Source organism: Phyllostomus discolor, chromosome 7, assembly GCF_004126475.2.
Source record: "Phyllostomus discolor isolate MPI-MPIP mPhyDis1 chromosome 7, mPhyDis1.pri.v3, whole genome shotgun sequence".
NCBI classification, from domain to species: domain Eukaryota; kingdom Metazoa; phylum Chordata; class Mammalia; order Chiroptera; family Phyllostomidae; genus Phyllostomus; species Phyllostomus discolor.
The window spans coordinates 85,802,752-85,830,010 of NC_040909.2; the positions used below are offsets into that span (position 1 = coordinate 85,802,752).

The 27,259-nt window shown below is 37.9% G+C and overlaps 1 protein-coding gene across 8 annotated transcripts in view; it reads left to right on the forward strand.

Moving 5' to 3' along the window:
- WWP1 (WW domain containing E3 ubiquitin protein ligase 1) overlaps positions 1–27,259 on the forward strand; it is a 120,783-nt gene that overhangs the window by 27,127 nt on the left and 66,397 nt on the right. For 6 of the 8 annotated variants that reach the window (XM_036031082.1, XM_036031079.1, XM_028517794.2 and 3 more), the window contains 3 exons: positions 13,937–14,027; positions 26,093–26,231; positions 27,054–27,178. In XM_036031082.1, coding sequence (XP_035886975.1) covers positions 13,958–14,027; positions 26,093–26,231; positions 27,054–27,178 — 334 coding nt within the window. In that variant the 5' untranslated portion in view covers positions 13,937–13,957. Of the gene's footprint in view, positions 1–11,970; positions 11,990–13,936; positions 14,028–26,092; positions 26,232–27,053; positions 27,179–27,259 lie in introns of those variants that run through there. The other 2 variants (XM_036031084.1, XM_036031086.1) reach the window with 2 other exon arrangements.

The following is a 27,259-nucleotide window of genomic DNA, read 5'->3' on the forward strand; positions in this document are numbered from 1 at the left end:
TCTTTTCCTTTTTTTTTTTTTCTTTTCTTTTCTTTTTTTTTTTTTTTTTTTTTTTTGGCATGTAGCTGCCCAGTTCTCCCAACACCATTTGTTGAAGAGGCTATTTTTACTCCATTTTATGTTGCTGCCCTCTTTGTCCAATACTAATTGACTATAGAGACTTGGGTTTATTTCTGGGCTCTCTGTTCTGTTCCATTGGGCCACATGCCAGTTTTTATGCCAGTACCAGGCAGTTTTGGTTAGAGTGGACTTGTAATACAGTTTGGTATCAGGTATTGTGATCGCTCCTACTGTGGTGTTCTTTCTCAAAATTGCAGCAGCTATTCGGGGTCGTTTATGGTTCCATATAAATTTTGAAGTGTTTGTTCTATGTCTGTGAAATAAGCCATTGGTACTTCAATAGGTATTGCATTGAATGTGTAAATTGCTTTGGGTAGTATGGACTTTTGATGATGTTAAGTCTTCTCATCCATGAACATGATATATGTTTCCATTTGTTTGTGTCTTCCTTGATTTCTTTCTTCAGTGTTGTGTAGTTTTCTGCATATAGGTCTTTTAAATCTTTGGTTAGGTTTATTCTTAGGTATTTAATATTTCTTTTTGCTATATTGAATGGGATTTTTTTCCTTGATTTCTGCTTCTGCTGTTACATTGTTGGTGTACAGAAATGCCTTTGATTTTTGGATATTGACTTTGTATCCCACTGTTTTACCAAATTCATTTATTAGGTTGAGCAGTTTTTTGGTGGAGTCTATAGGATTTTCTATGTACACTATCATGTCATCTGCAAACAATGATAATTTTGTTTCCTCCTTGCCAATTTGGATGCTTTTTATTTCCTTTTCTTGTCTGATCACTGTGGCTAAACTTCCAGTACTATATTGAATAGAAGTGGTAAAAGTGGACAACCTTGTCTTGTTTCTGATCTCAGTGTAAAAGATTTTACTTTTTTCCCATTGAGTATGATGTTGGCTGTAGGTCTCTCATATATGGTCTTTATTATGTTGAGGAATGCTCCCTCTATTCCCACTGTATTGAGTGTCTTTATCATAAATGGGTGCTGTACTTTATCAAATGCTTTTTCCACATCTATTGATATGATCATGTGATTTTTGTCTTTGCTTTTGTTTATGTGATATATGACATTTATTGATTTGTGAACATTGTACCATCCTTGCATCCCTGGGATAAATCCCCCCTTGGTCATGGTATATGATCTTTTTAATGTATTTTTGGATGTGGCTTGCCAATATTTTGTTGAGGATTTTAGCATCTGTGTTGATCAGCGATATGAATATGAAGTTTTCGTTCTTTGTTGTGTCTTTATCTGGTTTTGTGATTGGGATGATGCTGGCTTCATAAAAGAGTTTGGGAGTCTTTCATCATTTTGGATTCCTTGGAATAATCTGAGGGATAGGGGTTAGTTCTTCCTTAAATGCTTTGTAGAATTCTCCTGTGAAACCATCTGGTCCAGGGCTTTTGTGTGGGGGGAGTTTTTTGATAACTGCTTCAATTTCATCTGCTGTTACTGGTCTGTTCAGGCTTTCTGCTGTTTTTTCACTGAGTATTAGAAGATTATATTTTTCTAGAAATTTGTCCATTTCACCTAGGTTTTCAAATTTCCTGGCATAAAGTTAATCATAGTAGTTTCTTACAGTCCTTTTTATTTCTATAGTATCCGTTGTAATCTCTCCTCTTTCATTTCTGGTTGTGTTTATTTGGGTCCTCTGTCTTCTTTTCCTGATGAGCCTGCTTAAAGGCTTGTCGATTTTCTTTATCTTTTCAAAGAACCAGCTCCTGGATTCATTGATCCTTAGAAATATTCCGTTAGTCTGTACGTCACTTAATTCTGCTCTGATCTTGATTATTGACTTCCTTCTACTTGCTGTTTGCTGTCTTTGTTGTTGTTCCTTGAGTTCTTGTAGGTACAGAGTTAAGTTGTTTGAAATGTTTCTATCTTTTTTAGGTAGATCTGTAATGCTATGAACTTCCCTCTCATGACTGCCTTTGCTGTGTCACACAAGTTTTGGGTTGTTGTGAGTTCATTTTCATTTGTTTCCAGAAACTTTTTTATATCTTCCCTAATTTCATTCTTGACCCTTTCATTGTTTAATGGGATGCTATTCAATCTCCATGAGTTTGAGGGTTTTGGTTTTTTTGCGTTGGGGTTGGTTTCTAGTTTCAGTCCCTTGTGGTCAGAGAAAATGCTTGGTATGATTTCAATATTCTTGAATTTGTTGAGACTTGTTTTGTGTCCTATCATGTGGTTTGTCTTTGAAAATGTTCTGTGTACATTTGAAAAGAATGTGTATTTAGCTTCTTTGGTATGGAGGGTTCTATATATATCAGTTAAGTCCATTTCATCTAGGGTATTGTTCAATGCCACAATATCTTTGTTGATATTTTGTTTGGAAGATCTATCCATTTTTGACAGTCAGGTGTTAAAATCCCCCACTATAATTGTGTTGCTGTCGATATCTTTCTTGAAGTCCTCTAAGATTTTCTTTATGTATTTGGGTGCTCCTTTGTTGGGTGCATATATGTTTACAATATTTATGTCTTCTTGGTTGATTCTTCCTTTGAGCATTATGAAGTGACCTTCTGGGTCTCTCTTATGGTTCTTGTTTTGAAGTCTATTTTGACTGATATGAGTATTGCTACCCAGGCTTTTTTTTCTGTCCATTGCTTTGAACATTTGTTCCTAGCCCTTCACTTTCAGCCTGTGTAGGTCTTTTTTTCTGGGTTGGGTCTCCTGTAAGCAGCATATGTGTGGGTCATGTTTTCTTATCCATTCAGCCATCCTATGTCTTTTGATTAGAGCATTTAATACATTTACTTTTAAAGTTACTATTGATAGGTACTTATTCATTGCCATTCTCATACCTGTTTCCCTCTTTCTGTCTTTTCCTTCCTGCAAAGCAGTCCCTTTAGCATCTCTTGCAAAGCTGGTTTGGTGGAGGTGTATTCTTTTAGAGTTCTTTTGTCTGGGAAGCTCCTTATTTGGCCTTCTATCATGATTGAGAGCCTTGCTGCATAAAATACCTTTGGTTTCAGGCCTCTGGTTCTCATTACATGGAATATTTCTTGGCATTGTCTCCTGCCTTAGAGTGTTTCCATTAAGACGTCAGCTGGTAACCTTATTGGGCTCCCTTGTATGTTACTTCCTGTTTCTCCATTACTGCTTTTAAGATTCTCTGTTTGTGTTGGTATTTTGCCATTTTAACTATGATTTGTCTTGAAGTGGGCCTCTTTGGGTTCCTCTTGAATGGGACTCTATTTCCTGGATTTGTGTGACTTTTTCTCTCATGAAATTAGGGAAGTTTTCCATCATTAGTTTTTCAAATAGGTTTTCTATCCCTTTCTCTTCTTCTTCTCTTCCTGGTATCCCTATTACACAGATATTACTATTTTTCATATTGTCTTGCATTTCTCTTAGTCCTTCTTCATTCTTTCTGAGCCTCTTTTTTTTTTTTTCTTGCTCTTTCTGGATGTTTTTTTTCTACTTTGTCGTATAGCTCGCTGATCCGATCTTCTGGTTCATCATTCCTACTTTTCATTTCTTCTACTGTGTTCTTCAGTTCAGAAATTGTATTCTTCGTTTCCTCTTTCCCCTGTTGATAGTTTCTGTTTCCTTTTTCATGTTGATATAGTTTGCAGTGAATTCATTGTAGCTTCTCTGTAGTTTCTGATAGTTCATTGTGAGCTCACCGAGCTTCCTGATAATCATTGCTTTGAACTCAGTATCTGATAGTTGAGTTGCTTCTATTTCATTTAGCATTCCTTCTGAGGCTTTTCCATTTGTGGATTGTTTCTTTGTCTTCTCATTGTGAGACTATTCTTGTTAGCCTCAGCTTCTTAAATTGATCTGTTCTGTCTCCCTGGTTTTATGGTGTGAACTTCTGTGATGGAATACCTGTGAGATTCAGTGGTTCAGTCTTCTTGATCTCCCAAGCTCACTGGTCTTGGGCTGTCGTTCAAGTTGGCTCTGTGTTTGTCTTTGGGTTTTGATTGTTGTTTGGTGTTTCTTTGTTGGGTCCTTCCCACCAGCTGGTTAACTGAGGATCACTCTGTCCACCACCTCATGTATTTTGTTGTGCTGTTGAGGGCAGGGTTTGTTGAAACTGGTTCTTCCCTATGTACAGGGTTTTGGGATTCTTTCTTGCTTTTGATCAGTTGTTTGTACTGGGTAGTTTCTCTACTATTTAGTTGTATTTCCAGACAGGTCCTGGATTGAGGTTTGTGTGGTTTCCACTCCCTCTTTCACCTTCTTCTGTTGTTATCTGTTGGTGGTTTCTTTGTTGTTGGGTTTCCTCTTTCAGTGGGTATCCTGGTGTTCACTGGTTCCACTTATTCTTTTTTGTGATCAGTAGGAGGGGGAAGGCAAAATGGTTTAAGACATCAGGAAAGTATTCTATGATATTTACACTGGCAGCTGGTAGAGAAGAGATAGGAGATCCTTTGGGTAGCTATAGTGTTAACCATGATCTTCCACCCAACTAGCCACTTTTTGGAAAGAATGGAAAGAAGATAAGACTCTTGTTGGGGAGAGAAGGACTATGAGTTGGATCTATAAAGCAGCGAGGTTGTTGGAGGTCAGATTCTGAGGTAGGGTGAGAGTAAAGGATAGTAAATAGTTGTAGTGTGTGAGAAAATGGAGTTAACCACTATAATAATAGAGTTCAGGAAACCATGAAGTGGGTTAAGGTCTGGGATGGATGTTGTAAAGTATTTACAATTGTATGGAACAGCTGTTATTTACAGTAATATTAGATCAACAATCATATGACAGAATCTATGTGATCTGGATAACAAGAATAGGGAGTACAGGACCTTTAGTAGTGTGCTAATGGAACAGGAGTGAAGTAAGGGACAGTAAATTAGCAATACACTATGAAAGAGAGAACAGGAGAAATCTTTCAAAAGATACAATATAACCAGCCAAGCAAAGAAGACTAAACAGAAAGAAGAGGAATACAAAAATACTATTAAAATCATTGATGTAAGAATAATGAAAAAATAATAATACAAATATGCAGTAACTTGCAGGTTCTCTGTAATAGCAAAGTGGAATTTGTCACACTGACTCAGCTGTTTGGATGCCCCCTCTTTTGGTCCAACTCTGGTCTTTTCACAGTTCCAGGGGGGTTTTTTTGTTTGTTTGTTTCACTTCCAGGTATTAAAAAAAAGCAGAAGAAGGAAGAAAGAAGAGATAAAATTGGGAAGCAAGGAAGAAAGAAGAAAACAAGAAAGAAAGAAACAGGAAAAAGGAATTGAAAGATAGACAATAATAAACATTTAAAAATTACTTTAAATAAAAAAGGCTCTTGTTGGTTTCAAACTGGCCAAACCGGTTTTTCTGGTCTTGTTGGCTGCATCTGGGTGAGGGGTGATTGGTATGGCTTTTTTTTCCCTCTCCTGATCTGTGCTCAGTCATCCTAGGATGTGCTCTCCAGAGGTATTCTGGGGCCTCTCCCAGGCGCCTTGGGTTTAGGATACAGGCGTTCCTGAGAGTGCATTTTCCTTGGGGTTACCGCTGTGGGCTGAGGTGCAGGCGCACATGCTCTTGGCCAGGCTTATTCGGTCCTACGGGTTTGGATGTGTGCCTTTCCCAGTGCTATGGGGGTGTGCAGGGCCTTCCATGCAACCTTCTAGGCAACCTCAGTATCACTGCCTGGCTAGGGAGGGAGTAGGCCAGAGCAATTGCTGGAGGAGAATTCCCCAAACAGTGTCTCTCTTTTCACTTTTTCTTTTTGAGGAATTCCTCCTACTCAAGCCTGCTGCTCTGTACGGTGGCCTGGCTTCTTGCACAGCCAGTTCTCCAGCACAGCCAATTCTCCAACCAGACTGGGGACTATCAGGGTCAGGGCCCCTCATGTCATGACTCTCAACTCTCCCGAGCTGGTGTCCACAGACTCAGTGGGTGCTCACAGCCCCTGTGTACCACAGTTTTTTGATCCACTCATTTACTGATGGGCATTTAGTTTGCTTCCAGCACTTGGCTATTGGAAAAAGCAGTATTATGAACTTAAGGGTGCTGAAGTTATTTTGAATTTGTGGTTTGGGATTCTTAGGGTGTATTCCCAGTAGTGGAATCGCTGGGTCAAAAGACAGTTCCATTTTTAGTTTTTTGAGGAATTTCCATACTGTTTTCCGCAGTGGATGCACTACTCTGCATTCCGACCAACCGTGCAAGAGTTTTCCTTTTCCACATATGGTTGCCATCACTTGTTTGTTGATTTGTTAATGATGGCCTTTCTGACCAGTGTGAGGTTATATCTCATTGTGGTTTTAATTTGTGTCTTTGATGGCTAGTGACATTGAGCATCTTTTCATATGTCTGTGGGCCCTCTGTGTGGTCTTGGAGAAGTGTCTATTTAGGCCCTTTGTCCATTTTTTAATTCCATTGTTTGTCTTCCTGGATGTTGAGTTGTTTGAGTTCTTGATACATTTTGGAGATGAAACTCTTGTCTGATGTATCATTGGCGATTAAGTTCTCCCATATTATCAGTTCCCTTTTCATTTTGATGATGGTTTATTTAGCCATGAAGAAGTTTTTTAATTCGATATAATCCCATTTGTTTATTCTTCCCTTTATTTCTCTTGCCCTGGGAGATATATCAGCAGAAATACTGCTATTTGAGATATCTGAAGTTTTACTGCCTTTGTTTTCCTTAGGACTTTTATGGTGTCGTGGCTTATATGTAAGTCTTTTATCCATTTTGAATTTATTCTGATGTATGGTATAAGTTGGTGGTATAGTTTCATTTTTTTTTGCATGTACCAGTCTGGTTCTCCCAACACCATTTATTAAAGAGGCTATTTTTACTCTATTGTATCTCATGCTCCCTTTGTCAAATATTAGTTGACCATAGAGATATGGATTTATTTCTGGGCTTTGTTTTGATTACAGTAGCCTTATAGTGTAGTTTGATATCAGGTATTATGATCCCTTCTACTTTGTTCTTTCTCAAGATTGCTGAGGCTATTTGGATCTTTTTTGGTTTCATAGACATTTTTGAAATATTCTACTTCCATGAAATATGTCGTTGAAATCTTGATAGGAATTGTGTTGAATCTGTAGATTGCTTTGGGCAGTATGGACATTTTAATGATATTAATTCTTCCAATTTATGAACATGGTATGTGCTTCCAATATATTTGTATCTTCCTTACAAATATAGTCTTCTGAGTACAGGTCTAAAAATTTATCTTTTATTTTTGAATTTTAACTTAGTTGTATTAGGGTCAGAGACTGGGAACAACATGCTTTATATTTGAAATCCAGTGTGATTTTTATTTCCTATTGTGTATATTGTTTTTTCTGTATGTCTCATGTATGCTTGTGAAGAAAGTTTACTTCTAATAGTCAAATATAAGATTCTGTGTATGTTCATTATATTTTGCTTGTTCATAGTTATTTTCTTGGTCCACTTGATCTACAAAAAATTGGAGTGTGTTGAAATTGCCCATGACAATAACCAATTTGTCAATTTCTTCATGTAGTTCTTACAGTTTTTTAAGGTTTTTTTTTCTCCCCAGGAAATGTCAGGACAGAGATTTGATTTGCCCAAGGATGTTCCAGGGTAGAGAAAGACTTGGAGAAAGCACAGGCTGTAGAAATGTATTCTGTATAATCTTTCCCCTAGTGTTGGTCTTCACCATCAGCTTAGACAGTAGCACACTTAAAGCACTAAACTTAAAGGCTGGATTTTTCAGGTTTCTTTGCCTCAGGTACAGATTTGGAGTCTTGATCCTCCTTGCCATGCTTCCTTTCAGACTCCTTCCATAGTCTTTGTTCCCTGTACCTCTTGGACCATGGGAGTCCCTACTTTTGTGACACTCACCCATCTACTTGATTTGCATCGTTCTAGGTTGATCCTTCCTGAAATGGTTGAGCTGCAGCCACTTCCTCATCACTCTTAGTGGATCATTACTCTGACATCAAGCAGAAGGATAGGATGAGCACTTCACCCACACATCCTCCTGTGATGAAGAGGCCAGCATTACCATTAGCAGCTGATCAGGTCTGGGAGGCCTAGAGTTGAAGAGTGCCAGTCTTTTGCACTACTGAGGATTTCATCTGCCAGAGACTTCTCACTCTTTCTCTTTTGAGCATCCTGTTCTGACTTCTGACATATGGGGCTGAGGTCCCAATCTGAGATGACTTACTTGTGTCCTTGACCATTCCTGTTCCTGAGTGTCTTCACTTTGCAGTTTCAGTCATTCTAGTTTTTGGTTCCACTAGATAAGGATGGATTTCTCCTGTTCCTTTGGTAGCTGCTCTTGTGGTTCCTGTTGTCCCACAGCGGGGTCAACAGGCTTTGTTCCTCCAGGGACAAACTACTTGGCTAGACTGGGAAGCACCAGAGGAGGAGTCATCTTCCTTAGTAGTACTCTGAGGCTTTGGTTAAATTTGGGTCTTTGAGAAGGACCTCTGTCATCAACCTGTGATCATCCATGACTGAACGACCTATCTGTCCTATTGGTCTTCCTAGCCGTCTTCTTCTGTAGTCATCAGCTCCATAGTACCACTACCATGGGCACATCTGCCACTGAGTGTCCTGGAGTCTTGGCCTCTGCCATAGCCTCTGCAGTCTCAGTCATCACAGCAGTCTTCACCTCTGTAACTATTGCCATGTTTGCCCTTCAGAGCTGTTGTCGCCTCTCCTAGGTGCATACTCATCAGAGCTGTCTGTGGCAGTACAATTCCCACAGTCTGTTTTGTCAGAATCCTGATCTTTTTCAGTCAAGTGAATATTTAGTTATTCTTGTCTTTATCCTGCGTTTGATTGGCCATGTCCATGGGAATTCTTTTATATATAGACTCTTCATGAAGCTCAAGACACTGAGCAGGGAATCCAGGTTCTCAAACTCAGCATCATCAGAACCTTTCAGGTTCTCTGGAGTTCTTGGTTCACATGATAAATGCATTGCACTGATATTTAATCCTCCAAAGAATTCCTTGGTGGAGACTTACATCACATCACAAGTTGGGTTCCCTAGAAGCGTTATATAGGGTAGCAATTTGGGAAGATTACTCTGGTCAATCACTGAGTTCCCAAGCAGCCCATGGAGCAGTGGGCAGGATGCAGTGAGCAGTTGGAGCTGCCTTATGCATGTTGTTATTGTTGTGCCAGCTGGTAAAATCATCTTCCAGTTCATCTTGTATCCATCCAACTGACCGGTTTGGCACATGGATGTTTCCATTACCAGTGTGACCATCCCAGCTGGAAGTCTATTAGGAAAAGAGTTGTCTTTGTCGTCTTTTTTGCTGAGGCTGCTATATGTTGGAGCAGGTGGGTAGGGGCAGAACATAAAGTTAGCCTTTATTAAGCATGCAAACCTAGAGTTTTGTATCTACTTACTGAATTGAACCTTGTATCATTTCCTTTGTTTTCCTTAGTAATGGTATTTGCTATTATAACTAATCCCAGCTTTTTAAAATTTATATTTTCCTGGTATGTCCCTTTTCATATTTTTGCTTCATTGTATCAGTATTTTTATTTTGTATGTGTCCCTTATCTACTGAATTTGTCCATATACATTTGTTCTGATTATTTCTATATATGGATTCTCTTACTTTGTGCATTCTGATAATCCTGGTTCTTTCTTTCCTAGCCTTTTTTATGTAATTGATTTAGTTAATTTCTTATTGTCTTCTCTTCTACCAGTTTGAAAATTATTCCCTCTTGTTGCTTTTCTTTTATGATTGCCCTTCTGACAGTGCTACATAGTCTAAGGTTAAATGGATCATAATTCATCTGCTGAACAATACATGGATTTACACCTTAACTCCTCTCCTTTCTCCCTGTCCTTTCTGTATTATATGCTTCTGTTCCTTTGTTCTACATTTTAATACTGAAAACTGTTTTTATTTAAATATCCTAATAAGACTGTTTACAATTACTTAATTCAGACAATGTTTATTTAGTTAAATGTTTATTTTAGTAAAATGTTTATTTTACTTGCATGCTGCTAGTCTTTCCTTGCCCTTCAGATCATCCTCCGATGGAAAGGATGTGGGTGTGTGGATTCTACTCTTTTATGAAACGTCTCTTAGATTGTCATGAAGTAAAGGTCTTTGCTTTTAGCTTATCTGACAATGTCTTAATGCCTTCTGTGTTCCCCAGAGTTTGGTGGTAGAACCATTTTGCCTTAATCATTCGTAGGTGCTTGTCCTTGTCCTACCTTCCATATTTCTACTATCCCTGTTGAGACTCTGCTATCATTTCACTCCCTTCCTCTGGCTGCTTTTACCATGGTCTCTACTTTCATGTCCTGCAGTTGCAGTGCTGTGTGTCCCCGGTGTGAATTTCTTTTTTTCTCCAGCCTCTTTTATATATGTTGTATTTCTTAGAATTGTGGATAATTGTCTGTCATTGGTTCCAGAAAGTTAATTCATTTTCTCTCTTAGTTTGACCTCCTCTTTCTTCATTTTCTGGGACTATGAGTAGACAATGTATGTCAGATCTCATTTTATTCTTCATGTCTTTAGCTTCTTTGGCATTTTCTATTTATTTCAGCACTTCTTTTAAATAATTTTTCAGATTTATATTCAAGTTAACTGATTCTCTCCTTAAATTTTGTCTAATCTGAATAAATGGTGGACTTTAGTTATTCATGTGTTGATATTGGTTCATTAATTAAGACAAATACAGCACACTACTCTAGGGTGTAATAATCCAGGAAACTTAGGTGTAGAGGCTGCTGTCTTCACAATTTTTCTGTAAATCTAAATCTATTCTAAAATAAAGAGTAAATTCTGTTTTCTTTTCCAAATAATGCAGTGCCATTTTCATGGTCTCTTTTTGCTTGACATGTTTTATCTTTTATTGCTTTCACTAATTTTTAAAAGTTTATATTGGGTAATCATAATATAAAGTCCTTGGATGGTTGGAAACTATTATTTTTTATTTCTGCTGACTCACTCTTGGTGGCTTGCTGTCTTTAAGTTTCATCTTTTATATCTGCGATCCCCAGCCTTTGACAATTTTGGGTCAGGTGATGGGGAGGGGAGGTGGAGCTCAGGTGGTAATGTGAGCCAGGCTTCATACTCACCTGCCACTCACCTCCAGCTGTGCAGCCCAGTTCCTAGTAGGCCAGGGACCAGTACCATTCTGTGATTGGGATTTGGAGACCCCTGTTTTATATTATAGGCTCATAATTGGTTCCTCTTCATCTTGGATAACAATCCTAGGGGCTTAAATTGGGGTGCTTTCCTGAGCATGCGTCTATGCTTCTATATGGTAGAGTTCCTGCTGACCTGAACTCTCACCCTGCAGCAGGCCTAGTACTCTGTCTCCTGGTCCCAGTGCTACTACCAGCATGCATATCCAGGACAATACTCAAATCAAAAGTTTTTTTTACTTATTGCTCCCTATTTCCTCTGATATATCAACTCACTTTTAAGAAGTTGTTTTTTTTTCTTTTGGCTACCATTATATGGGTAAAAGTAGCCTTAATAATTTCTTGAGAACATAACAGTATTTGAAAAGTACATTGGTTTTTATTTATCCAGGATCTGTTTACATTAAGGTAGGAAGACCTATAAAAATACCTGCAGGATCCAACATAAGTAATACCCCTTTTTTATTACAAAATCTTGTATTATGTAATTTTATATCATAACAATGTCATACTCAAGCATACCATATGACATTTCAAGTGAACTGTTCAAATTAAAACAATTATTTATTATACCCATATTACTCTACCAACCACACTCAAGCAAGTGTTACTTTTGCCAGACCCTGCATATATCAGATTACTACAGATTGAAACCCCTCAATGTTCATTGCTTTTCTTCATGTTCATTGATTTTCCAGAGCTTCCATTTCCCTTGGTTTGCTTATGAGAGTAAGGCAACTGGTATACCTGCATATAGATGTCATCCTGGAGCCCATTTGCTGATCTGCAGGATGAGTGGGCCTGAATGAAGTTCTAGAACCTGTGACTAGACTACATGTTAATTAATTCAGTTACTCAAATAGTGAGCAGCTGTCTCTTTTGTCTTTTCACACACACAAACACATACTCATGCACACACATAGATATATAATATGGGCAACCATGAATAAGTGAAAAAGGTATAATGGTTTTAGAGCATTGGCTCCCTGAATTTGGAGAAGGCTCTAAATAGAAAAGACTATAAACAGGGAATAATAAGGTAGATAATGATATTAATATTTCTCGATCTTGCCTAGAATGTTCCACTTTACCTTCAGTAGGTTAAGGGTAGATGGAAGTTTAGCTTTAAAGTGTTTGTCATGCAGAACAAAGATGACTATCTATAAAAAGAAACATGCTAGATTTACTGGGGACACGTAATTGATGTAGCATTTAGACCCTAACTAGACCCTGTGTTTAAAAAGTAATGATGAAGGTCTGGTTGGTGTGGCTCAGTGAATTGAGTGCTGGCCTGCAAACCAAAGGGCCACCAGTTCAATTCCTGGTTAGGGCACATGCCTGGGTTGCAAGCCAGGTCCCCAGTGGTAGGCATGTGAGAGGCAACCACACATTGATGTTTCTCTCCCTCTCTTTCTCCTTTCCCCTTTCTCTAAAAATAAATAAATAAAATCTTTTAAAAAAAAGAAATGGCATCAAGAAACTTGATCCAATTTCTTCATTTAAAAATAAAAATGAAGCCCTGGCTGGCATAGCTCAGTGGATTGAGTGCGGGCTGGGAACCAAAGTATCCCAGGTTCGATTCCCAGCCAGGGTACATTCCTGGGTTGCAGGCCAGAACCCCCAGCAACTGCACATTGATGTTTCTCTCTCTGTCTCTCTCTCTCCCTCCCTCCCTCCCTCCCTCTCTCTCTCTCTCTCTCCCTCCCTTCCCTCTCTAAAAATAAATAAATAAAATCTTTAAAAAAATAAAAAATAAAAATAAAAATGAACAATAAAGGGCTTTTGTTAGGACAGTTGATGAAATAAAACATATATTAGGTAATAGTAATATGCTAGTTAAGTTCTGAATTTGATCATTGTACTGTCATCATTTAAGAGAATATTTTTATTCTTATGAAATACACACTAAATATTAAAGTGTAAAGGAGCAAGCTATTCGGGTAGTTCAGATAATACATTCAAAGAGAAACCCCCTAAAACTGGAATTTATTTATAAAAAATTGTGAATTTATTCTTATATGTTTAAACTTCAATCACCTTCAAAGTACTCTTCATTTGATGCAATACATCTATTGAGACATTTTGTCCACTGCTCAAAACAGTTTTCGAACTTGTCAATGTTGATGCCTTGTAGTGCTTCCGTTTTTTTTGTTTCGCCTCTTCCACATCAGCAAAATGTTTCCCTTTGAGGACTTTTCGTTGTGGAAACAAAAAATGTGTTTCTGGGGGTAAGAGTTAGTGAATAGGGAGGGTAGGATATGGGGTCATGCCAGTTTTGGTCCAAAACTGTCAAACATTTAGCATGGTGGAGGCAGGTACGCTTGTAAATCATCTGTCATGAAACAGGCAAATGTATTGAAAGGGTCTTCAAAAAAAATTCACTGAAGCTAAATGTAACTTCTCACAACACCACCAGCTGGTGCACTGGTACAGATGTATTACTAGAATACTCGCCTAGCGGGGGAAGCCTGTACTACAAGTGGCCTGTCCTCTGGAAAATAATTCTTGGGGTTTTTTGGGGTCCCCCTTCCTATATACATAAATATTATAATAAGTGATAAATAGATAAGTCAACACATCACCAGGAGTACTTTGTTCACATTGACTCATATGGTTTATTGGCCATATTCATGTGTAATGCTTATAGTACTAAGTCTTAATTTTAAATGATGGACAGCTTAATATATCGGTGTGTGATGGGTTGAAAATATTATATCAGGTGTGGTTTCTTAATTGATTTTACTAGTGGTAATCATAGTGAAAATTACAATCTCCTGTTTAACACATGAATAAATTGAATTTTTTATAGGTTTAAGCTGAATTGTGGGACATGGCCACTGCTTCACCAAGGTCTGATACTAGTAATAATCACAGTGGAAGGTTACAGTTACAGGTAACTGGTAAGTTATTTTCATAACTTAAAATAGTGGTTCCCAAATGAAGCTTTCTTTTAGATTCATACTGTAGAGTATTTGTTGCAGCAGGCCTCAATGGTAGATACCTTCTAAAGGTATTTTATTTATTCAGTAAAAATAAAGTATATATAGAACCTGTACTCGGTGTGGAGAAGATATATCTGTCCTCTTTGATGGGAGAATTTGGATACTAGAGTTAGTGTCATTAAGTTGGTCCTTAAATGATTGTTAGGATGGAGAAGGAAGCTGAAGGCCTTGTTTCCTTCTTTCATTCATTTAGCCATCCATTAAATCAATGGGCAAATATTATTCATTCAGTCATTGGGGAAATATTTGTTAGGTGGAATTACATATATGAAAAGACAGGCCCTAGTTCTCCAGGAATATATAGTGGTGAAACAGGTTTGTTTTGTGTGGACAGTTATTGTGCAGAGTGACCATTAACTGGATACAGTGAGAACCTAGAGGAAGGTGTCTTAGGTCTGCTTGGGATTGCAGGTGGCCTATGAATGTACAGAATGTGTAAGAGAAGGACTCACAGAGGATAACACTTGAATTCCTATAGGAATAACAGGAATTCATATCCAATTAGAATGGCAGCAGAGAGCATTAGAAGAAGAGGGAACATTTACAAGAGCGTGAAAGAGTCTTGGTTTTAACTGGGGACTTCAGATCATTCTTGTTAGTTGGAATACATGATTCAAGGAAGAGTGGTCATTATGCCAGATATTTTCCTTATAGAAGTTTTTTTGCAGATATTGATATTTGTATAAACAGTAGTCTAAATTTGTAAAGTATCATTTTCATAATTACAATGTATATTCAGATAGTTAAATATTGTTTATATTTGTGTATGAACAATGTACATGTCTGCATATTATTTTTCTTTAAGAAATGTATATATAAAGTTTGTAATATGTGTTATATATGTGTATAGTTTTTAATATTAAATATATTCACAAATTATATATAAATGTGTATATATATATATATACACACACAAATTGTAATAGCAAAAGACTATTGCAAGTGGACTATTGCATTGGAATTCTAGGCAGACAATGAAATTAATGAAATGAATATGTATATTAGTAGGAGCCAAGTTCTAAGATAGAATTGTTGAGTGAAAGAGCAGGGTGTGGAATAGTGTGTATAATAAGCTCTGTACCTAGACTATTAAAAATAAGATTTGCCTTAGGAGGGTGGGAGTCGGGTAGTGTGAGAAGCAGATGCCGTGTAATGCCCATGGCACTCATTATCGTGAGGTTAGTAGATTCTAGTTTTCAGTGAAGAGCTAGAATATGCTTTAGTCTTACAAAACAAAACACAAATGCTTAATTTGTGCTGATATCAAGATGGCAGAAAACACCCAATCAAAACGGGGGAAAAAAGAATCGAAGAAAATGAGGTAGTTCAAGGAACCTTTGGGGCAACATCAGGTGTAACATTTGCATCATAGGGGTGCCAGAATGAAAAGAGAGAGCAAGGGATTGAAAACCTATTTGAAGAAATAGTGCCTGAAAACTTCCCTAAACTTGGTAAAGGAAATAAACATACATGCCCAGGAAGTACAGAGAGTCCCAAATGAGATGAACCTAAAGAGGCCCACACCAAAACATATCATAATTAAAATGGCAAAGGTTAAAGACATAGAATCTTAAAAGCAGCAAGAGAAACAGTTCCCGTAGACTGTCAGCTGATTTCTCAACAGAAACTTTGCAGGTCAAGAAGGAACTGGCACAGAACAGTCAAAGTGATAAAAAGCAAGGGCCTATAACCAAGATTACTCTACCCAGGAAAGCTATCATTTAGAATCAAAGGAGAAGTAGATAGCTTCCCAGATAAGAAAAATCTGAAGAAGATCACCACCTCCAAACTAGTATTGTTAGAGGAGGAGGAGAGGGAGGAAGAATAGGAATATCAATAATAAAATGGTAATAACTACATATCAATCAATAATTACTTTAAATGTAAATAGATTAAATGCTCCAGTCAAAAGACATAGGGTGGCTGAATGGATAAGAAAACAAGACCTATACATATGCTGCCTACAAGAGACCCACTTCCGATCAAAAGATAGACTGAAGGATAGACTGAGAGTAAAGAGATGGAAAAGGGCATTTCATTTGGAAATGAAAAAAAAAATTGAGTAGTAATATTTATGTCAAACAAAATAGACTTTAAAACAAAGGTTATAACATGAGACAAAGAAGAAGCCAGCAAGTATACTTCAGGGTATTTATCAGAAGAAACCCAGAAACTAATTCAAAAAGATATATGCACTCCTATGTTCATTGAAGCATTTGCAATAGCCAAGATATGGAAACAGTCGAAGTGTCCAGTGATTATCATATATACAATGGAATAAGACTCATCTATAAAAAGGAATGGAATCTTTCCATCTGCAATAACATGAATGGGTATAGGGAGTATTATGCTAAGTAAAAGGGGTCAGAGAAAGACAAAAGCCATGTGATTTCACTGGTATATGGCATCTTTAAAACAAACGAACAAACAAAATAGACACAAACTCCTAGATACAGAGAACATTTTGATTGTTTCCAGAAGGCCAGAATCATTGGAAACTGAATGAAAAAGGGGAAGGGATTAAGATGTGCAAATTGCTCGTTACAAAAATATTCATGGGGATGTAGAATATAGTATATAGGGAATATAGTCAATAATATTGTAATAAGTGTGATGGTTTGGATGGGTGATCATTTGTAAGTTATGTAAATATGTAATCACTATGCCATACACCTGAAACTAATATAATATTGTATGTCAACTGCAATTGAAAAAACAACTATTAAAAGAAAGGTTAAGTCTGGAATTACAACTATATTGTGGAGAAATCACTCAGAACAAACAACTGAACAATAGCGAGAGAGAAGTCTTATAACCTTGGACAGACAGAAAAATCAACCTCGGTGCTAACTGGTAAGGAGTGTGGTGGACACTCGAGAGGACTGGCTGGATGCCCACAGGTAGCAGTGCCATAGGGATAATTAAGTGGCAGGTTGGATCCGCCTGAGGAGAATGGGGTCTAAACAGTAAGCTAGGACCCCCCCCAGCCTAGAGCACCAGAACCCAAAAAGTACATAGATGTCAATGGACAGTGAAAAGCGGTAGGGTTGCTCTCTGCCGGAGATGGAGGGCTGGAGACATAAAGTGCCGTTTAAAGGGCCAGCACACAAATTTTCATTTGCTGTCACTTCCCAGGGCTCTGGAAAAGGCAGGGCAGAGTGGGATAGAGATGCCTGAGGAGAGACTGGTGATAGAAGCTTTGGGGAGAGAGCTGAGGGAATAGACACTGGGATCCCAGTGCTAAGTCATCCCCCATACAGCAGCAGGCATTGTGCTTTGGTAGATTACTCCCTTCTGGGCAGCAGCACCCTGAAGAAAAATGATAACCCCAATCCCAAGAGGGATTCTGCCCCTCCATGTGGGACTTATGCCTCACTACTGAGTGCATATGACTAGTTGAACAACTGAAGGAGACAGCCAAAGACAGTAGATCCCTGAAAGTCTCAGCAGCTTGCCTAAGGTCTAATGGGGTCAACATCTGACATCACCAGAGGCAGATCCAGAAAAGAAAACCAGTGGTAAATACTAGAGGCTACCAAGACAAAGCCCACTCTGGTCTTCTCCGTGATTAGCAATATTTTCTTTCCTGAATAGTTTTTTAACATTCATTTCTTGTCCAGCAAGATTGTGCATATTAAGTCACTAGAATTTATACTATAGTTTATTTCTCTCCTTTCTTATAATAGTCTTATTTCTTAACACTCTTATTAATACTGGTTCATTTGCAGTTGATACTGAGATTGTAGGGGGAGAGGATATTTTTGCAGATGTCGGATTGTTCCCCAAGCTTGGTGGTTTTGTTCTGGCAGCACCTGCACAACAACATACAACATGTGGTAGGTGGAGTGACCCTCAATCAACCAGCAGGAGGGAAGGACCCACCAAAGAATGACCCAACAACAATCAAAATCCACTTTCATCAAGAGAGTCAACATAAATGGCATCCCAAGACCATCAAGTTCAGGAGACCAAAGAGACTGCACCACTGAATCTCACAGGTTTCCTACAGTAGTTCACACTAAAAACTCAAGGATTCATAAGAGATCAATTTAAGAAGCAGAGGCAAACAAGAAGAGTCTCACAAACGATGGGAAGACAAACCTAAAACGAGCGGAAATGAGGAATCCTCAGAAAAAAATACTGAACAAAATAGAGATGAGTCAACTATCAGATATTAACTTCAAACAAAGCTTATAAGAAAGCTCACTGAGCTCACTGAGAATTACCAAAAATTGCAGGGAAATAATGAGGAATTTACTGCAAACTATAACAACATGAAAAAGGAAATGGAAACTATCAACAACAGCAGAGAAGAAATGAAGAATACAATTTCTGAATTGAAGAACACAATAGAAGGAATCAAACAGGCTAATGAAGCAGAGGATTGAAACAGCAAGCTGGAGGACAAGGAAGAAAAAATCTCCTAGAAAAAGCAAGATAAGGAAAAGGACTCAAAAAGACCAAACGGGTTAAGGGAACTGCAAGACAATATGAAACCTAATAATATCTATATAATAGAGATACCAGAAGGAGAAGAGGAGCAAGGAATAGAAAACCTGTTTGAAAAAGTAATGATGGAAAACTTCCCTAATTTGATGAGAGAGAAAGTCACACAAACCCAGGAAACACAGAGTCCCAATCAAGAGGAAACCAAAGAGGCACTTCAAGGAACATAATTAAGATGGCAAAATTCCAAGATGGAGAGAATCTTAAAGGCAGCAAGGGAGAAACAGGAAGTAACATACAAGGGAGCTGCAATAAGACCAGCAGCTGACTTCTCAACAGAAGCACTGCAAGCCAGAAGGGAATGGCAGGAAATGCTACAAGTAATGAAAAACAAAGGCCTTCAACCAAGACTATGCTATCCAACAAAGCTTTCAATTAAAATGGAAGGTGAAATAAGGAGTTTCCCAGACAAAAGGAGGTTGAAAGAATACACCTCCAACAAACCAGCACTACAAGATATGCTAAAGGGACTGCTTTAAGAAAAGGGAGAAAAAAACGTGAGAGTGAGAGAGAGGAATATATTTACAAAGGTAGTAAAATGGTGATTAATAAGTACCTATCAGTAATCTTAAAATGGATTAAATGCTCCAATCAAAAGATACTGAGTAGCTTAATGGCTTACTCAAAACGTGACTTACACATAGGCTGACCACAAAGGACCCACCTCAGAACAAAAGACCTATACAGACTGAAAGGGAAGAGCTGGAAACAAATATTCCAAGCAGATGAACAGGAAACAAAAGCCAAGGTAGCAATACTTACATCAGACAAAATAGACTTTAAAACAAGGGCCGTAAAAAGAGACCCAGAAGAACACTTCATAATACTCAAGGGAAGAATCTGTCAAGACATAAACATTGTAAATATATATGTACCCAACATAGGAGCACCCAAATATATAAGGAAAATCTTGAAGGACTTCAATAAAGATGGAGACAGCAAAACACTTACACTAGGGGATTTAACACCCCACTGTTAACAATGGATATGTCTTCTGAACAATATATCAACAAGGATATTGCAGCATTGAACAATGACTTAGATCAAATGAACTTGACTGATAATGTGTCAAGCTTTTGGTGCAAAGAAGCAAAATACACATTGTTTTCAAATGCATGTGGACATTTTCAAAGATAGACTACATGATAGGCCAAAAAACAAGCTTCAACAGATTCAAGAATATTGATATTGTAACAGGCATTTTCTCAGACCACAAGGGCCTGAAACCAGAAACCAACCTCAAAGAAAAAATTCAAAAACAGTCAAATATGTGGGGACTGAATAACTTGTTATTTAACTTCGAATAGTAAACAGTGAGATCAAGGAAGAAATTAAAAACTTCCTGGAAACAAATGAAAAGGAATACACAACAGTCCAAAACCTATGGGACACAGCAAAGGCAATCCCGAGAGGGAAGTTCATAGCTACACAGGCCCACCTACAAAAGATAGAAACATTTCAAATAAACAACCTAACCCTTCATCAACAAGAACTGATGGAACAACCACAAAGCCATCCCAGAGCAAGTAGAATGAAGGAAATAACCAAGATCAGAGCAGAATCAAACAACATAGAGACTAAAAGAACAATTATGAGGATCAATAAATCCAGGAGCTGGCTCTTTGAAAAGATAAGCAAAATTGACAAGCATTTAAGCAGACTCATCAGGAAAAAAAGAGGGAGGACCCAAATAATCAGAATCAGAAATGAAATAGGAGAGATTACAGCTGCTAACACAGAAATACAAAAAAAATGTAAGAAATTACTATGAAGAATATGTGACAAGAAAGTTGAAAACCTAGGTGAAACGGACAATTTTTAGAAAAGCATAATCTTCCAAAACTCAATGAAGAAGAAGCAGAAAGCCTAAAGACACCAATAATAGCTGACAGCCTCAAAGCAGTAATCAAAAAACTCCTGGCACACAAAAGCCCTGGATCAGATGGTTTCACTTGAGAATTTTAAAAACATTTAAGGAAGAATTAAGTCCTATCCTTCACAGTCTATTCCAAAAAATCCAAGAAGAGGGAAGATTCTCAAACTCTTTTTATGAGGCCAGCATTATCCTAATCCCAAAACCAGACAGACACAACAAAGAAGGAAACCTACAGGTAATACCATTGTTGAACAGAGACACTAAATCCTCAGCAAAAGACTGACAAACCACATCCAGCAATACGTTAAAAAGATCATACACCATGATCAAGTGGGATTCATTTCAGGGATGCAAAGATGGTACAATACTCACAAATCAATAATCGTAATGCACCACATAAACAAATGGAAATGCAAAAATCACCTGAATAGGTGCAGAAAAAGCATTTGATAAGGTGCAGTGCCTTTTTAAATAAAAACACTCAGCAAAGTGGGAGTAGAGGGAGCATACCTCAAAATAATAAAGGCCATATATGAAAGACCTACAGCCAACATCATACTCCATGGGTAAAAGCTAAAAGCTTTCCCGCAAAGATCAGGAACAAGACAGGTATGTCGGCTTTCACCACTTCTATTCAAAATAGTATTGGAATTCCTAGCCACAGTGATCAGACAAGAAAAAGAAATAAAACATATCCAAATTGGAAAGGAGGAAGCAAAACTTGTTATTTGCAGATTACATGATACTGTACACAGACAATCCTATAGATTTCACAAAAAAACTACTCAACCTAATAAGTGAATTTGGAAAAACAGCAGGATACAAAGTGAACAAGAAACACCTAAGGAAAACCTAGGAATAAAACCTAACCAAGGAGATAAAAGTCCTGTACTCAGAAAACTACACAACCCTGAAGAAAGAAATTAAGGAAGACACAAACAAATGGAAGCATATACCATGTTCATGGATTGGAAGATTAACGTCAAAGCGTCCATACTACCCAAAGAAAGTTATGGATTTCAATGCTATCTCTGTTAAAATACCAATGACATATTTCACAGATACAGAACAAACATTTCAAAAATTTGGGGAATCATGAACAACCCCAAATAGCCACAGCAATTTTGAGGAAGAATAAATTAAGGACAACAAAAATTTAGGAGTGAACACAATACCTGACATCAAATTGTATTATAAGGCCATTGTAATGAAAACAGCCTGGAACTGACATGAGAAGAGACACAGAGATTAGTGGAACAGACTAGAGAACCCAGAAATAAACCCGTGTCTCTATGGTCAATTAACATTTGACCAAGGAGGCAGAAGCATAAAATGTAGTAAAAATTGCGTCTTCACATCTTCAACAAGTGGTGTTCGGTGATCTAGACAACTACATGCAAAAAAATAAAACTTGCCCACCAACTTACACCATACACAAAAATAAATTCAAGGTGGATAAAAGACTTAAATATAAGTCGTGACACCATGAAAGTCCTAGAGAACATAGGTAGGAAAGTCTCAGATATTCCATGCAGCAATGTTTTCACCAGTATGTCCCCTAGAGCAAAGAGTATAAAGAAGTGAATAAACAAATGAGACTTCATCTAAATTAAAAGCTCCTCCATGACTAAAGAAGACATCAGCAGAATGAAAAGGGAACCAATTGTATGGGAAAACATATTTGCCAATGATACCTCAGACAAGGGTTTGATCTCCAAAATATAAAAAGCACTCACACGCCTCCACTCCAGGAAGGCAAACAGTCCAATTTAAAAATGGCCAAAGCACCTGAACAGACACTTCTAGGGGGACATACAGAGGGTCCAGAGACATATGAAAGGATGTTCAGCATCACTAGCCATCAGGGAGATGCAAATTAAAAGCACAGTGAGATACCACTTCACACCACTTAAAATGGCCATCATAACCAAATCAACAAACAACAAATGCTGGTAAGATTGTGGAGAAAAGGGAACCCTGGTACACTGTTGGTGGGAATGCAGACTGGTGCAGCCACTATGGAAAACAGTATGGAATTTCTTCAGAAAACTAAAAATGGTACTGCCTTTTGACCCAGCAGTTTCACTGCTGGAACTATACTCTTAAAAATCCAGAAACATCAGTTCAGAAGAACCTATGCACCCCAATGTTCATAGCAATACAATTGACAATAACCAAGTGCTGGAAGCAGCCTAAGAGCACATTAGTAAATTCGTGGATCAAAAATTGTGGTACATTTACACGATATAATATTATGTAGTAGAAAGGTAGATGGAGCCTCCTTCCCTTTGTGAGAGCATGGGTGGGTCTGGAAAGCATTATGCTAAGTGAAGTAAGCCAGGTGGTGAAATATAATTACCATGTGATCTCACTATAAGTGGAACCTACTCAGCAAAACAAACAAGCAATTAAAATATAACCAGATTCATTGAAATTAACAAATTGACTGTAATGAGAGGGGTAGGTGGGGGATAATGATGGGGGAAGGGGGAAGGGTTTTCAGGAACACATGTAAAGGAAACATGGACAAAGCCAAGGAGGGGTAGGATTGATGGTGAGAGGTAGCGATGGCTGGGTTGGGGAGAGTACTCAGGGGAAATAGAGACAGGTGTACTTGAATAATAGTTTAAAAAAATTTAAAAAAAAGAAAATAAGAAAAAAGGTTACTATAGTTAATCCTTGACAAATTTGAGGGTTGTGAGCACTGATCATCTGCATAGTTGAAAATCTAAACATAGCTTTGACTTCCCAAAAACTTTACTCATAGCCAACGATAGACCAGAACCTTACCACAGTTTAACACATATTTTGTATGCCATTTGTATTATATACTATATTCCTACAACAGTAAGCTAGAGAGAAGAAAGTTAAAATCACCAGGGAGAGAAAATACATTTACAGTACTTTATGTGTTTATTGAAAAAAAAAACAACTATGGTCCGGCCAAGATGTAGGTGTAGATGGACACACTGTGCCTCCTCACACAACCAAAATTAAGAACAACAAAAATTTAGAAACAAAAAAACAACCAGAACAGACAAAGTTGAACTGTACGGAAGTCCTGACAGCCATTCATCCAGACCGGTAAGAGAGGCAGACTTGGCAGCCTGTGGAGAGGGGTCACGGCAGGAAAAAGCGGTGGCTGGCAGACCCTGATGCACAGGATACAGGCGGCGGCTGGCAGACCGCGGTGGCAGATTCCAGGCACAAGTGTGGGGAGGCAATGAGGAGACCCAATGAGGCACACAAGGCAGCTGGCTGGCTGCAGCCACACATTTGCGCGCAGATAAACCTGGTGAAAATGGGCAGCAAGACAGACCACACAACCCAGGGCCCCAGCACTGGGAAATAAAGGCTAAAAGCACTGATTGAAAACAGTTGTGGAGGATGACGTGCCAGGAGAGACTCCCAGCCTCGTAGGAGAGTTCATTGGAGAGACCCACAGGGTCCTAAAATGCACACAAGACCCCCCATCCAGGAACAGCATCAGAAGGGCCCAGTTTGCTTGTGGGAAGCAGCAGAGGGGACTGAAATCCAACTGAGATTGGAGCAAGTGCCATTGTTCCTTCTCTGACCCTGCCCCCATATACAGGATCACAGTCCAAGCAACTGGGTTGCCCCACCCTGGTGAACACCTAAGGCTTCACCCTTCACTATGTAACAGCAGTGACCAGACCAAAACAAAACAAAACAAAAGGCTCAAACACAAGAACAAATCAAAACCCCAGAGCCAATACTTTTAAGCAACCAAGAGATAGACAATCTATCAGGTACACAGTTCAAAGTACTGGTGATCAGGATGCTCACAGAATTGATTATGGTTGCAAATTAGATTAAAAAATGAAGGCTACACTAAGTCAAATGAAGAAAAATGCACAGGGAACCAATAGTGATGGAAAGAAAACTGGGTCTCAAATCAATGGAGGGGACTAGAAGGAAGAAAAAAACATGCAATCAGAAAAGAATGAAGAAATAAGAATTCAAAAAAATGAGGAAAGGCTTAGGAACCTTCAGGACATCTTGAAACATTCCAACATCCGAATTATAGGGGTACCAGAAGGAGACGAGGAAGAGCAACAACTGGAAAAGTTATTTGAACAAATAATAAAGAACTTCCCCAGTCTGGCAAAGGAAATAGACTTCCAAGAAGTCCAGGAAGCTCAGAGAGTCCCAAAGAAGTTGGACCCAAAGAGGAACACACCAAGGCACATTGTAATTACATTAGCCAAGATTAAAATGAAGGAGAGAATTCTAGAAACATCAAGAGATAAGGGGACAGTCACCTACAAAGGAGATCCCATTAGACTGTCAGCTGATTTATCAAAAGGGACCTTTCTGGCAAGAAGGGGCTGGAAAGAAGTATTCCAAGTCATGAAAGGCAAGGACCTACATTCAAGATTGCTCTATTCCAGTAAAGCTTCACTTAGAATGGAAGGGCAGATAAAGTGCTCCTCAGATAAGGTCAAGTTAAAGGAGTTCATCATCACCAAGCCCTTATTATATGAAATGTTAAAGGGATTTATCTAAGAAAAAGGAGATAAAAACATGTACAGTAAAAAGATAGCAAACTCACAGTTATTAACAACCACACCTAAAAAACAAACTAAGCAACAACTAGAGCAGGAACAGATCACAGAAATAGAGATCACATGGAGGGATAGCAACAGGGGAGTGGAAGGAGGAGGGTGGGGGAAAGGTAACAGAGAAGAAGTAGCATAGACAGTAGGTAGAAATAGGGGGAGGGCAAGAATAATTGGGAAATGTAAAAGCTAAAGAACTTACGACACATGGACATGAACTACAGGGGGGTAAAGTGGGTGGGAGGGGGTGTGCCAGGGGGAGGGGAGTGAGGGGGGTAAATGGGACAACTGTAATAGCATAATCAATAAAATATGTTAAAAAGAAAAAGCTATGGATAAGTAGACATGTCCAAATTTAAACTTGTATTGTTGAAGGATCAACTGTAGTTCCCTAAAACTGGGACGGGGGAATTGAGAGGTATTGGAAGGAAGGAGGGAGGTGACCATTAATGGTATGGGGTGTCTTTTATGGGCAGTGACTATTTTTAAAAATCTATTGTGGTATGGTTGTACAGGCAAATTGAATTGTATGCTTGAAACAAGTGAACTATTTGGTATGTGAATTATATTCCAATAACACTTTTTGAATTTTTGAATTTTAATTCAGAAATGAGTTCTTTTTCTAAAAAGTTGTAAAATATATCATTAGAGAGAGGGGCAGAGAGGGAGAAAGAGGAGGGAAACATCAATGTGTGGTTGCCTTTTGTGTGTGCACCCTAATGGGGACCTGGCCAGCAACCAGGCATGTACCGTGCCTGGGAATTGAACTGGCATCCTTTGTTTCATAGGCTAGCATTCAATCCACCCAGCCAGGGAATCAAAAATGTTTTTGAATTTTATTTCAAATGGTTCTTAGGCATTATATTTTGTAATAGTGTTTTATTTTTATTTTTTAATGGAAAGAGTTTGAGTTGTAAAAGCTGCACAGTTCAATTTTTATTGATTTATTATACTGCTTTCTGGCTTCATATATTCACTCATGATTATCATATTTCTGTTAGTTTCTAGTGCCAAACTAAAAAGAAAAAAGAACTGGTTTGGAACAGCAATATATACAGAAGTAGTAGTAGATGGAGAAATTAAGAAAACAGCAAAATCCAATAGTTCTTCTAACCCAAAATGGGATGAACAGCTAACCATGTAAGTACTTCATAAAAAAATGAAAAATCTTCAAAAGGAAATATGCTTCTTGTAATTTTTTAAAATAATTATTATAGGAAAACTTCGTAATAGTGACTGCCAGTTTCCATTATGAATAGACCGTTTAAATCAGGGGTGTCAAACTCATTTTCACTGGGGGCTGCATCAGCCTCACAGTTGCCTTCAAGGGATGAAATAATTTTAGGACTGTATAAATGTAACTACTCCTTAACTGTTAAGGAGTTGAAATTACATTTGGCCCCTTGAAGGCAACCGTGAGGCTGATGTAGCCCCCAGTGAAAATGAGTTTGATACCCCTGATTTAAAAGTAGATAAGAAAAATTGTCAGTTAATTTCATTCCCTTGACAGAGGAGGCATAATAATCCTTGCTTTTGCTTTATAGAGTAAATTATTTCCAGGTAGCCATATTTTCTCTTTCCGTCTTATAAAAATAAATAACAACAGCAAATGAATTATTCTTAATTTTGGTATTTCTGAAATACAGTGTTATAAATTTGTGTGTTATAATCAATGCCATCAATTATCTTAAATCTTTAGAAATTTTTTCAAATGGAAATAAGTATGATGAAATCTCATATCATTTATGTATTGCTGGTGTTTTGGTTCACTGACTACAAAAATTCTTACCTAGCTGTTAAAAATCCTAATGACTCAAATAGTTTGTTGTACATACAACATTTTTCCTCAAATAAACTGAATCATGGTTTTAAAAAATAATTGAAGTAAATGCACTAATAGGAATTAGCAGTTAGAATAATGGTATATTGTTCTATATTTTTGTTATAATTTCATCCCTACAGAAATGTGACCCCTCAGACCACATTGGAATTTCGTGTTTGGAGTCATCACACTTTGAAAGCAGATGCTTTATTAGGAAGAGCAACAATAGATCTGAAACAGGCTCTGTTAACACACAACAGAAAGTGTAAGTTTTTTGTTCTAACCTTTGTTTAAAATTTATTTAAGACACTTTGAAAGTATCCTGAAACCCAAAAATAAAAGTATA